At 39.8% G+C, this 14,329-nt stretch overlaps 1 protein-coding gene across 31 annotated transcripts in view; it reads right to left on the bottom strand.

Annotated features, from left to right (window-relative positions):
* Nucleotides 1-14,329, bottom strand: part of SOX5 (SRY-box transcription factor 5) — a 721,637-nt gene that overhangs the window by 54,538 nt on the left and 652,770 nt on the right. For all 31 annotated transcript variants that reach the window (XM_072874906.1, XM_072874851.1, XM_072874898.1 and 28 more), the window contains one exon: nt 6,600-6,746. In XM_072874906.1, coding sequence (XP_072731007.1) covers nt 6,600-6,746 — 147 coding nt within the window. The remainder of the gene's footprint in view (nt 1-6,599; nt 6,747-14,329) is intronic.

Below are 14,329 nucleotides of genomic sequence, written 5' to 3'. Positions count from 1 at the left end.
AGCATAGCAAAGTAGCATAGCACAGATAAGGCAGATGAGGTCTCAGTTTACAGCTCCCTATACATCACTGCATCCATACTATAAACTTCTCCTTAATTATCTTACAGCTATTTCTAACCTGTTTGATGCACTGACAAGGGGATTGGGAAATGCAAGCACTGAAAAATGTTCTGAATTTACTGATTTATAATATTCTAGTGCTAACTGTTATTCTGGTGCTGAAAAGCTTAATAGATTAATTTACAAGCATGTTTTTTAATTAGTGGCATATAAAGGATTGTGTCCAGCCCGGAAATTCTCAAAAATAAAAGTGCCTCACAAATCTTGGAGATAAACCTTCTGTAAACATAGCCTTGACGTTCTAGCAGGGATGGTGTGTCTTACATCACTTTAATGAGAGCTCTTGTTCTTCACTCTAAAATACCTCAGTACTCTCTTTAATGAAAATAAGGATGCCTTAATTTCCTGCTGCTTGGATAGGCATTCAGCAGCTGCTGAGCTCTTCAACCAATAAAGAGGACAGTAATTGCCATTAGTATATGAGGCCTAACGTGTGCAATGGGTTAGTTTCAGACAGGTTCCTCTTCTCTTCAGGGAAGAGAGGTTGGCCCCATCTAACACAAGCAGTCACGGCCTCTGATCACCTGTACACAGCCATGATCAGTCTTCTTTATCACACAGCTGTCCTCTTTATAGCTGAAGTACTTCACAGTGCTGTGCAGACCAATTAGCTCACGTTTCAAAAAATATTTGGTATCACTAAATAAAAAGAAGAAGTGTTATGAAGAGGAAACACCAATATCTTTCTGCATTTGAAGAGCAATACATCTATCATCTGTAGAGCTGAAATTAAATACTTTCCTAACATGTTCAAAAATGGCAGCTCTGAAGGTATGAGGAATCTGTATGTTTACTTATCAGCTAGGCTTCTGTAATCATCATTGTGCTGGTTTTGGCTGGGATAGAATTAATTTTCTTTATAGTAGCTAGTATGGGGCTATGTTTTGGATTTGTGCTGAAAACAGTGTTGATAACACAGGGATGTTTTAGTTGTTGCTAAGTAATCTTTGCACTGGTCAAGGACTTTTCAGCTTCCCATGCTCTGCCAGGTGCCTAAGAAGCTGGGAGGGGGCACAGCCAAGATGATAGTTGATCCAAACTGGCCAAAGGGATATTCCATACCACATGACGTCATGCTCAGTATATAAAGCTGAGGAAGAAGAAGGAAGGGGGGAACGTTCGGAGTGATGGCGTTTGTCTTCTCAAGTAACCATTACACGTGATGGAGCCCTGCTTTCCTGGAGATGGCTGAACACCTGCCTGCCGATGGGAAGCAGGGAATGAATTCCTTGTTTTGCTTTGCTTGTGTGCGCGGCTTTTGCTTTACCTATTAAACTGTCTTTATCTCAACCCACAAGTTTTCTCACTTTTACTGTTCTGATTCTCTCCCCCATCCCATGGCGGGGGAATGAGCAAGTGGCTGCGTGGGGCTTAGCTGCTGGCTGGGGTTAAACCACAACAGTTGTAGCTCGATGTGGCAAGCAAACCAATGCAGCTATGTACATAATGGAGCTTAATGTTTTCCCCAAGATCTCCCCAGGATAAATTTTCACATTCTGCACTATCATACAAAAGAGAGAAATGAGAAAAAGGGGGACAAGTATACCCAAGTTAACAGGGCTGCTGAGGGTAGTCACCTAAAACAAAGTTCAAGTCAACAATTTGCCCAAAGTAGAATCAGAAATATCATCCAGATGAGTGTTCCTATTACCAGGCCATTTTAGGGCCTTTTCCTTTCTCCTTCCCCTGAGATATTTTTCTTTTTTTTTTCATCCTGAGTCAAGAAAGCTTTCCTACTGAAACTGGGGAGTATAGTCCCATCATCAGTTTTGACTGGGACAGGAAAATCCCCAACCAGCTCCCCATAGTAAACAGTTTACTTATTTTTCCTAATGATATAGACTGTGTGTGTCTGAATTAAAATTAAATTTCCAAAGACTCCTATTCTTTATTTTGTCCCTGGTATCACATGTACTTGGTAAGAAAGTCGACAGTGACTCAGTCGTGGTTTCGTATCCAGGCTTACTTTGCCTGGGTGAGAATGGAGCAAGCACGCTGTTGGTCCCTTTCTATCCTTCGTATAACATAGACAAGATGCAAGACACAGCTGGTGCATATGGCAGCAACTGTAGCATCATCATCGGATATTCCTCGAAAATGGAAGAAGTTCTCCTGGAGAGTCTCTGGCTACTTTAAGGCCAATCTGTGCTGTGGTAGAGAGGCAAGCTCTAAGTCTTTCCAAGGCGATTCTATTGCTCAGTATAGGCAACATGAAAAATTTTCAATCCAATGTTTACTTTGGTGATCAGAGGATCAGATAATGTGAGAATAAAGTACCATCTTCAGTTAAGGATTCACACTGATATTTGTCTGGATATTGCAGTTGAGGAGAATCTGATTGTGTATATCCAACTGCTTAGTGCTGTTTCTGGCTTGTCTGAAACACATTTCCTTTCCTTGTCACAACTCCCAGGTGCTACTGCTGAGCAAATAGTAACATCACTGCCAGAAGTATTTGAAAAGAACAAAAAAATTGATTTGGACAATCTGTGTGCTGTTGCCATTGATGGAGACACAACTGTGAGTAGGGTTAGGGCTGAGGTCATAACAAGGTTAAAAGAAAAGTGCCCAGGAATTCTCTCCTGTCACATTTCACACTGAATTGCTCCTGTTTTTCAGCAGATGCTACAGACAACGCACTGTGCTCCATTAAATACGGGGAATCATTTAGCTACATTTACAAGCCACATTGAAAATTCACTCCAGAATTACTGTACTTGAAAGGTTACATGGAAAGGGCTAGGATATTGCATCACGCAGGCACTAGATGCTATATTTATACATGCAACATAAAAAGCAAGGAACAAAGGCAGGAATGAACAGGGCCCTGGCTTTACAAGTGAGGGTGATGTTGCTGTCCTTATTCAACAGTATAATGCACCTCATCTGAAGTCAGTGAAGACTGTAGCTATCAGGTGAGAATCCTGGTAGCATGGTAAAGGTCGCTGTTCAGACAAACATATTCTCTATAACATTGCTTTTTTTTTAATCTCCTGCATGGCCCTGTACAAGCAAGAGGCTTGAAGTTAATCACAAGATGGACTGGTAGGTTATTCTGCCTAGGCCTTATCTGCACCTGTGCCTATTGTTCTCTCCTGCTTACTTGGGAGCATGTAACCACCTTGAACACCCAACAGAGCAGCATGCAAGCATTTACGTGATCAAAGGCAAAATGTGCTTAAGACAGACTTTGGAAATCCAGCACAATTTGGCAAACTTCAAAGATAGTTGCCTTTCAAATGGGTTGTGGAGGAGGCCTTGGTAAATTTGAATGGTATGATTAGCATACCGGCTGTTTTTAAAACTGCTCAAGAAGAAGCTGTGTTAAAATCCATTTCCGCAAGACACACGCATTTTCTTTTGGACAGGCTCCACTAGCTCTGTTTCTTAAATCAATTTTTCTGGCACAGATTTCTTCTTGGAAGAATGTATGACACCAGCTCAGTTTCCTAACCAAAACTTGACAGAATGTGTGCAGCACAGCATAATGGCATCTCTACTTCATGGCTTTCTAAAAGTTACAGTACAGAAACCTAGGAAGTGAATTTGACTACTTCAGGTCACATCTGTTGAAAGGCGAGTGAGACAACAGAAGATGCCAGGGTAGCCTGCCCAGCACAATGTCCAAACACTGGTGAGGGCCACTGATAAAAGGTTTGCCAAAATAGGAGTTGCCAAGGTCTTAGAGGAGTTTCAGGGATGTGTTCAAGTCTTACTAGATTTAAAGGATGATCCTTGGCAAACTCCCCCTGATGCTTCTCAGCATTTCTAGAGCCAACAGTTGTTCCATCTGCTGCTGAGGCCGACTTTGAAGAATCCTTGCAAAGAGCAGCGAACTAACTTTAACACTATACAAGAGGGAAAAAACCCACAGCTTTTCAGAAGTGACCTAGATGTTTGCCAGTAGCTTGACACACTCTCAGGTAAGGCTGTCTCCTTGTCTCCAAACACTTGAGCGTATTACCAAAGCTGCGCCAGTGTAAACTGTGGGCTGAAAATAGAGATTCAGCAAACAGCATCTATTGAAAGCTTGTCTAAGGCATTAACTGTTCATCTGTGGAGGTTTGACGTACAGTAACAGCAAGAAAGACCACCACGAACTAACTTCATGAACCATGTTGCTGCTGGGGATTAAAAAAAAAACAAAACTAAAAAATGGCTGTGAAACCCAGACAGATACTCCCTGACAACAGCTAAAAAAATTAAATTAAAAAAAAATAAAAATCAGCAAACATAATAAACATTTGGAGCTGTTGAACACAAACAAGCTTTGAAAAAGCAAAGGAAGGTTCACACAGACACGAACGAAGGTGTTTAGTTTCAACACATAAGCTTCAGTTTCTGCCACTGTGATGGATTTGCCAGCGTGTTTTCTGAGCCAGGCCACTGCACTATTGTATAAGCTTTATTCTAATTACTGTAGGCTCTATAAAGGTTTCTTTATCATTTAGTATTATAAATAATTGTGCTTCCAGGCTGGAGTTCAAAGCTCAGTATAGCATTCGCACAACAGCACAGGCAGGTCAGGTGACCTTTCTCCAATTCTCCTCTCTCTGGTGCTGAGGACAGACAAAGTGATATGTCTGTCATACGCCATTACCATTAGAACAGAACCTTGTTCTTTTATTACAACTGAACTCCGCTGGATTTCTCAGCAGGAATGCTAAGTGAAATCAATGTCTTGGATTTCCAGGCTGAGCTTGGAGGTCACAGCCACTCTATCATTTCTCAGCATTATCCCTTCTCTTTCTCTCGCTCTCTCTCTGAGCCTCCAACTGGCACACAGCAGATTGAAAACAGCATGCATCACAGGGCTCACGCTGCACAATTTTACAGCCTTTTGGAGCCCCCTTCCTTTCCTTTTGGCCCACTTTTTTTTTTTTTGCAATTTGCAAATAAGTTTTGTTTGTGTCCTACAGAACTGCAAGCCAACGGCACTGGAACACCTACAAATATGAAAAAGCACTAAAACACAAGGGAGACCAGAGCCGATCTTGACAGCTGCCAGTAAGATGGTTATGCTTGATGTTACCGGTAGATATGGCAGGCCTTCTAATTCCACAATTGCCACAAAATAAATACTGTGTCCCCTTAGATCTCATCAGACATTCTGATTGTGTACAAGAGATCCAAAAACAACACCGGGATTTTAAACAACACCGAGATGCAGTGCATCTCGCAAGCCGCTAGCCACACACAAAAAACCCCTTGTAAAATGCAAAAAAATCTCTTGTTAACCATAGACTTGACTTTTTGGAAAAAAAACCCCAAACTATCATCGAGCACTGCATGGCTTTGTGATTCCTTGCTCTATAGTATATAAAAGAAGAGGCCAAGCCAAGGATAAGCTTCGGGAAGTCAGAAAGTCTACACTGAGGAGAGAAGAAAGAAAATGTAGACCCAGAGCTTGATTCATTAACGCAACAGCTACTGGTTCCACACCATCTATTTTATTCTTTGAACATGTGTCTCACTGAGCTGACAATGGTATTATTTATTTGTCTGGTTATTTTTAATCTGTGCTGTTTTACTGGTAGGGTAAAAACAAGACACTACTGTCAATTCAAGGAATCTTTTCTGACATGATAAAGGACATGGACAGCATGCTAGAGGACGCTAACAAAAAGGAAGGACACATTTTTATCAAGCTCTTGCTGTCACCTAAATGGGACTGCTTTTTCCCTGCATTCCTTAGCTAAATTCTTCCTGCTTGTTTTGCAACACCTAAGATGTGCCATTCAATTTTGACCTGTTACTTTTGCTCAGCTGTGGCATACCCTGAGCTCGTCTTCTTCCACTGGACATATTCTGTGTCTTTTTTCTAGGTATAACTAGTCACACACTGGTGGTGTTATCACATCTGTAGTCACAGATGTGACTACAAGCTGCTAGCTTGACCTTTTAAATGAGTACAGACCTAATTGCCCAGCTATGACCAAGATTACTCATCAGAGCCTATCACTTGATGGACAGATTCCAGCCCTGTTCTATGACACAACAGACATTGCTTTGGAGACTTGTTCCTCCACAAACTCCCACTGAACACCAGGACAGGATCTGGCCACAGATGAGATGCCCCACTGCTTTCCATTTCTTGTTGGCACACTGCTAACCTGACTCCGGTTTAGCATTCTGAAAGGGAATGACAGTTGTGTGCTGGAATAGGAGGTGGTCACCTCAGCCTGCTACCTGTTACCGAAGATGGAAGAAACAGCAGTGTGATAGCTAGGACACTGCAAGGGAACCCACAGCATCTCAGCTGAGGTAGTGTCTGCTACGGACATCGTGTATGTTTGGTATTACTGTGCTGAGGTCCTCCCACAGGAAAAATGGCACTACGAATATCCTCCTGTTTCAGGAAGCCATCCTAAGAACAAAGCTGCCTGCAGCTGCGAGGCACACAGATACCCTTCTGAAAAAAACCACATGCAAGTACCCACATTGTCAGAAATGCAATGCTGCAGGGCCTGGTACAGTACCTTGCTTTTGGGTGGAGGGCTGTTTGTGCTCTTGTCTGTGTGGATGCTGGTAGGGGATACAGCAGCACCAAGGTTACCCTGGGGTATGCCAGGTATCTTGCCTCCCGGAGACACTTGCATCGCAGCAAGTTGGGCAGCATACAACTGCTGTAAAAACAAACGAAAAGGGGGGGGGGGGAAGAGATGAGAGATACACTCAATAAATACGTAATTTTCCCAAAACTTCTCCTACTGCAGATTATATATTTTCCTTCTGATGGGTATTTTTTATTTAGCACACTTGTATATTTCAAGACAAGAATTGTCATCTCAACTTTTGTGACTCATTCCTCAGGGGAAGAATGACAGACGTCACCATGAGGAATGTCCCAGCTTCCCTCTGTGTCCAGGGATTCAAAGCAAGGAACAAGCTAAAATTCATGGTTTGCCTGAGCCACTGGGCTATCTTTCCTTTCCTGAGATGACTTAGGCATAACAACATCTCCACTGATAATATGCATCAACCCCTGTGAAATTCACATGATGTTTGATATGATGGTCTCTGTGCTACCGTTTTACATTTCTTTATCTTACTTGCTATGTTTGCCCTGTTTGCACAGGCTGTGAGGTGTTTGGGACAGGGAACGTCAAAATTTTGTTTAGCACTTACTGTGAGAGTCCACTCAGCTGGGTTCTGGGGAACCACTATAGTCAATATAAATATCGATGGTAATGTACTGTCCGTTAGCAACTAGAAGCTCCAATTAAGACTAAGAACCCTTTCTGTGACAGATACAAAGCAGATATACACTGGGAATGTTTTTCTCTTCAAAACTAAACTAGTAAGGCACTTTAAACACATATTTGATTATCAGCATGCGAATACTTATAATCACAGCCATCTGTTTAAAGTTGAGCACTACAGTAAGAGTTTAATGGACAGAGGTCAAAAGCGGAGAGAAAACAGGCAAACTGGCAGTGCCTGGAAGCTCCCTTGACTTCCAAATAAAAAGTGGTGAAAATAAACATGGTGGGCAGGAGAAGCAGCAATTGTTGCTGCTTTATGACTAGAGAGGGATTCAAGTGAAGCCAAACAGAAGTCAGATGCCTGAGAGAGCAGATAATGTAGTAACAAAGGCTTTCCCTCCTCAGTCACAGTATCAGTTTCAAAGACTCATGCTATGTATTATTTGTGCTGTGCAGTACACGTGTAATGTGTAAGACTGAACGACGGTGCTCTCTGCCTGCAGGTGCTAGCAGAGCTTCTGAGGTGCAACTTGCAGGATCATGGAAGCGGATGTGAAAAAACAAGGGGGTTTCAGTATGACTAGTCTAAGAAGTCTTGTTGTGGTGCTTAGTTGTTTTGCTGTTGTGTTTTAGTTAATTGTATATGCTGATAAAAGAACAAAGGTCAGATTGGAGGGCACAAAGAAATGCCAACCCAAACCAGCAAGTTTGAAAGAGGAAAATGAGGATTCATTACAGTAGTATTCCACGTGGAGTGTGCAAAAGGTAGAGAGACACTGCTAGTGTGAGTTCAGAGTACATAAGCCCTGTAGCAAACACTTGCTCAAATGGGCAAGATTTACTGCTCTGAGTCTCGGACAACCCTGGACATTGTCCCGTGGTTCCCTGTACAAACTCTTCCCTTCACTGGTGCACAATCCTAGCCCCTTCACATAATTAAAAGTAACTCATTTCTACTCTTTTAGGTGTAATCAGGCACCAAGATCTTACTTATTTCTTTTTCACTCTTTCTATTCTTTTCAGACTTCCTGTTCTTTTCAGTTTTGAATCCTTTTTATTTCTTTTCTCTACTTTGATCACTGCTTGTTCCTTATTTTTCTGTACTTCTTAATCACCATTTATCCATCCCTTTCTGTTCAGTCTCCCTCTCTTTCCCTATCATCCATTCATTCATCCGTTCTCTCCTTCCTCAAATTTATTTATTCATTTATTCTATGTGTTACCCCCGGTGAGTCTGAGCCAAATAGATGCAAATCAACTACAGATAAAAGTCATCAAAAACAATCCAGCCACAAATCAGTCACAGATTCAAATGCATGTATTTATCAGTTGAAGTTCATATCCATTCATTCTTTCAAAAGAAGACTAAATCCAGCAGGGAGAAAGGAACAAGGGTCTGTGTGAACCAGAGAAGAACTGTAGCAGGCAGTTGAAGGAAAACCAAGCCAGGTTTATGTATGAATTAATATATCAGAAGGGCAACAGTTGTTTAAGAAATAGGATACATGACTAGGGAACAGCTCAAACATAATCGGACTCTGGTGATGACAGAGCAGATCTAGGGAAAGCTTTTCCTTTTCTTTTGCTCCCTATTGAAGAAATGACAAAACAAATTGAGGCAACAATGGGAAAAAGACAAAGTCAAATGGCCATTGAGCAGGAAAGGTTCAAGCTTGCTGCTAATCTGTAGATTAGATATCAGAGAATACGCCTAGTCCACAAGTAAAGGTAAAAATAGCATAGTCAGTTTGGACACTTAGCAGTCCTGAACCAACTGGAGATCACTGACAGGCCATACAGGGACCAGCCTGTTGGGGACTGATCCTCCAGGAAATTTCTGTGAGCCTTTGGGGAAGACTTTTCAAACAGAATCCCTACCCTGGAAAGAGAGGGAAATGTCTACCTCAAACATAGCTCTCAACCTTCTGTTGAGGTCCAAAGAGTGAATTACAAGAACTAAACTAAATGAAATACATGCACAACATGGTGTCCAAGAATCTGTACCATCTTACACCTCTTCAGTGGTCAAGGAGAAATGTGTTGGAAGCCATGGTTCCTCCTCACAGTACTGTCATCAACCACCTTTTTGACAATGCATGCAAAGCAGATGATGACTAAATAAGCACGGGGAATGAATTTCCCTATGCAACAGCCCAGGAGAAAGCCCTATTTTTAGGTGATAAATGGCATATATGGAGTTTCAAATGTATGCCTTATTCTCAGTTCAGGGACAGATATACCTCAAGAGAGTGAAGCACACAGTATAGTGTGCAGTAATCTGGAAGGAGGGGCAGAAGAAAACCTATAAAGCCTTCATTCATGCTTTGTACAAACTTCTGTCCTCTTGTTATCAGATTCAACATCTCACCTCTATTTAATACATTTTGAGAATTAAAAACAAACATTAAATAAAATCTTATAAGAGGTCCCTTGTTGGAGCACCCTCTTAAAAAGTTCCTTCCTGCAACACAAACCAACTATTCTACTGAAAAGCAACATCGGGCCCAGCTCTAAAGCAAAAAACATGTAGCTTATGAAATTGCAAGGGTCTGAATCCTATTTAACCAGTAAGATTGCTCCTATTTCCCCCTCCCATTTCAAATAATGGACAGAAATACACAACATGCAGCACATTTCTCAGACTGTCAATATTTTTGAGCTTTGACATTATTGAGCTTGTCTGTTCATATTTAGTTGTTTTAGGACATTATGACCTTTAGCTTATACCCAAGGAAAGGGTAATGGTGTGACCAAGTGCTGTGAATCAAGACAGCTAAATGACAACAATTTATGCATTCATTTCATAGACAAACATAACTCCAACAAAAGACCATTTCTACCCCTGCTTCCCCAATAGAGTTTCAGATTTTGGAACAGTGTATGAATTGGCCTCTGTTGAAACATTCAACCATCATCTCAAATGTACCCTTATACTTTTCACAGTAATGAAACCAAGACCTCAAAAAGTGCAATGAAAATGGTGTTATTCTGTATCGCTGCTGTAATACACTGTTCTTGAGCCTCTTAATTTGTACCCCAAACAGAGAATCCTGAAGCCACTTCTGCTACCTTCAGCTAACCTAAAGGCTCAATCTCAAATTCTAGCACTCAAGGAGGTCATTTTGCTACACTACAACTCATACAGGACTTTCAATCTATAGGGTCTTGACTTGTTTATTGTGACCAAGGCATTCAGTTGAAATCAGTGAAGCACTACTGCTTTAGACAAGTTTACTTTTGCTATACATAATAAACAAAATAAGGATAATATTCTGAACTTAATAAGATAGATAATACTTCTTCCAGAAGACAGAATTGGGCTTCTAAAAAAGCAATTAAAAAGTAACATCTATTGTTTGTTTATAACTAAATAACTATGTTTCAGCTCCCCCACCCATGTGCAATATTGCATGCCTTGTTAATGTTTTCTCATTAACCTCTTATGAAAATCTGTATGGAAGCAAAATCATCAGAACAAAAGCAAAAAGTGATACGCTTTAAAATGAGCAGGAGGTATAGTTATTTTTTTAATGTTGCCCCTTTGTTCTTAAGCTATTTAACAAAAATTCCCCCCTCTCCCTAGGTCACCACCTAAACCATTTATAATTCTTCCAATATATTACACAGAAATATTCAGCTGAACTCTCCAAATTGACTAGCTCTAACAGCTCTTGGCTTGATGACTCTGTAGTACATCAATAGCAAAGCCTTAAGGTTAGACCCACTTTGAAAACTTTCCCCTTGGGCATTGTTGTTACATGTTAACAATGCTCATTACTGCTTTGAGGGTACACTAAAAATGAATTCTTGTTCTATTAATACAGAAAATGAGAATGAGATTTAATAGCAATTTTAAAAAGGGTTGAACAAAGTGTTAGCAATTACATAGGCAGAGATAGTTGATTCAAGCACCTATAGGCATTTGGATTACAGTATTATCTCTTATTAAAATATTTTTATTAGTGAACAGTAGAGATTAAGAGCTGTTATTAAAAAAACCACAGAGAGAGAGAGACAGGTAGTACTGGAAACTGAATCAGTTACTGCAATAAATTTGTTTCTGATATAAACTAGTTTTTCAGTGGAGTTACCACAGTGATGAATTTACAAACCACTGTGCTTAAATGTTTGAACTGTTGACTGATCCAACACTTCCATTTCTTTGTCATTCTGAGACCCATCATTAAAAATATACACATGAATGGCCCTGTTCTTTGATTTTTGCATAATCTGGGGGGAGGGAATGGTATAAATTGAGATTCTCTCATTCAGAATACATGAATTTCATTTTCTTTACCTCAAATTTTATGCTTATATAAGGCACGTGAAGTGTTTGATTATGGCAGAAAGAATTGATTTTGGATCTGTTCAGGTGGTTTTTTACTTAAAAAAAAAGGACACAAGGAATTAGAAAGAAAAAGGAATTCACTTAAAACAGACATTTGACATACATCCTACTGTAAGATAAGTTTTTAAAGGTAGTGGCAACATAGATAAAAAGTTAACTACAGAAATTAGAGTTAAAGCTGCACTCATTAGTGATTGGTAGCAATGCTTTCGAGATCTTTTATGAAAGAAGTTCTTAATTTATCTCTTCATTACATATCTGAAAGGTACAAATGCCAGATTTTCATCTTTTTCTGTGTCTGAGTTTCCTTCAAAGATTGCTAATCAAACATTTCAAAGGGCCACATTAATTTGTACATTCAAAACTTCAGCAAAGGCTTTAAAGTGCCATTTGTTTGCACCAACTGGGAGATTTTCAGAAAACAAAGATAATATGTGAACGCAAATACAATAAGCTCCTTTAAAACCTTGCCCAAAGAATCCATTGCAAGGTGAATTTTACTTGGCTTCAGTGCTTGAGTTTGGTAGCTTCCACTTTGGGCTAATTTCAGATAAGAACAATATAGCTTGAGATCCCGAGATGCACTTAGAGTATTTTGGTTTATTTTATTTTATTTTGTTCTTTAGAATTCTGAACAGAGTTGGATAACTATTACTGTTCTACCTACCATATGTCTTTATCACACGCATTTCCTAACAGAAATTGCCCTGGCTCCCAGTGCTGAGGTATGCATGTGTCCCACAGAGACTCTTTCTGGCAGGGGACTTTGCCTGAACTAGTGTTTCCTTTATTCACCAAGTAAAAAATAGCAAGCTGGATGAATTTGCCCCAAAATTGTGGACCACACAGAGACTAGAGAAGATACACTAAATGTTGAAAAGCTACACTGTTCTTTCCCCGGCCACGGAAACCAGCTAACTTCCTTTGAAAACTCCCATCCTAGCTTTGCTCTGTATTTAGCCTAAGGGAGAAAGACAGATAGATAAATCATGACTCAAGGAACAATAATAAATATTTGAAAGTTAAGACAGGGCAAGTTAATAGATAAGTAATATGCTGCTTTTAATCAGAGAGCATTGGTAACACTTGGAGGAACTGCCTAGAGAAATGGTGGATTTTGACTCTTGATGTTTCAGTCAAAATCAGATATGTTCCTGGAAGATGAACTTCAAACAAAGAGTTTATTATGCCCAATAATATTTTACATCTTGTTTTGTCAGACTAGACAATCTAATAGCCTCTCTAGCCTTAAAAAACCTGAGACTTAGAAAGACACATTAAGAAAAACAAGTTCTCATTAGAAAAACTGTAAAGCATTCACAAACAGAACAAGGCTTCATTTATACACTTCTTGCATGCAAGTTACAAGCAGAGCGTTGTAACCACCATCTCTCTCATATTAGAAAAACATCATTTTTAGAATCAGTAACCACAAGTCTCCATAAAATATGATTCTGGTAGCTGATCTCTAGGGTTCCAGGCCTGCAGCCCTTATTCCTGAGAATAATCTCTCTGTAGTCAACAGGACTGCTTTGCCCGTGCCAGGCTGAATGCACTAGTTCTTTTTTCATTTGGAACTCCATGGTATGACCAACTGGGGATCCTTGGCATCCAGAAACAAGGCTGGAGTCCAGATCACTGAAAAACTGAATGAGCTTTAAGTCTGCATTTGAAGTAATGAAGACTTCTATCATCACTGCAGTACATTCAAAACAATGCTTGCTTTGCTTGTAAAACAGTGGATAAAGTAAAAAATGTAGGTACAATTTATGGTAGCTCTGAGTTTTGTTAGAAACTAATGTAATTTCGATGGATAGGACAATCATTTTAGCTAAAGTACATCTATATTTGTATTTATAGTACCTTCTATGGGAAAGACACTAACCATAACACTCTACAAATGTTAAGAAATTCACTTTTCCTTGAAAAGCAGTCTTTAATTCTGTCAATGGATAAATGCCATTCAAATACTAGCAGGATGAGAATCAGCACCCATGACACCAACTGACTGTTGCTGGTGACACAGGAAGACTGTAGGAAACTCCTGATTAGAGCCTAGACCTCATGGCTCCTTTGTCCCATGCCTTAACAAGAAGACAATCCTTCTACAGGATGTAACTGTAGGAACTTATCAATAGACACTTCCTATCAGAGGCTAATAAGATCTGTTAGTTTCTGTGATAAAATATCATTGTGAACTGTGTGTTTAAGACTGCCTGCTCTTTACAAATGAAGAGTTTTTAACTGGAAAACTGCCCAAGTGGCCTACATATTCATACATACCATGTTCACACCATATGACAGTAATTGAAATAGAGTGACTATATGGAATGCATATTGGAGAGGAAACTTGATAATGTCTTCTGGAAAAAGCTTGTTGGATGAAACGTTGCAGATGAACAGTGTCCCCTTCAAGGAAAGTAATTAATATTATACATATTAAAAATATATATATATAATCTGGCAGCAATTCATTCCTGTAGTTTGTTGTGCAGCACCAGAATATAATGCATTCTTGCTGCCATTACTGTGATTTATTTTTATGCCAACAGAACTTCTTTTGTTAGGAAAAAAGGTAAAATAATTTCTTTAAAATAAGGACACACTTTTAGCAGCATAATCCTTAAGGAGTATACAGTAAGATGGGCAGTGGTAA

The sequence above is a fragment of the Ciconia boyciana genome, chromosome 1 (genome assembly GCF_034638445.1).
Source record: "Ciconia boyciana chromosome 1, ASM3463844v1, whole genome shotgun sequence".
In the NCBI taxonomy this organism is placed as follows: Eukaryota; Metazoa; Chordata; class Aves; order Ciconiiformes; family Ciconiidae; genus Ciconia; species Ciconia boyciana.
Note: the sequence above shows the minus strand (reverse complement) of the source record. Positions and strands in the feature narration are given on the sequence as shown.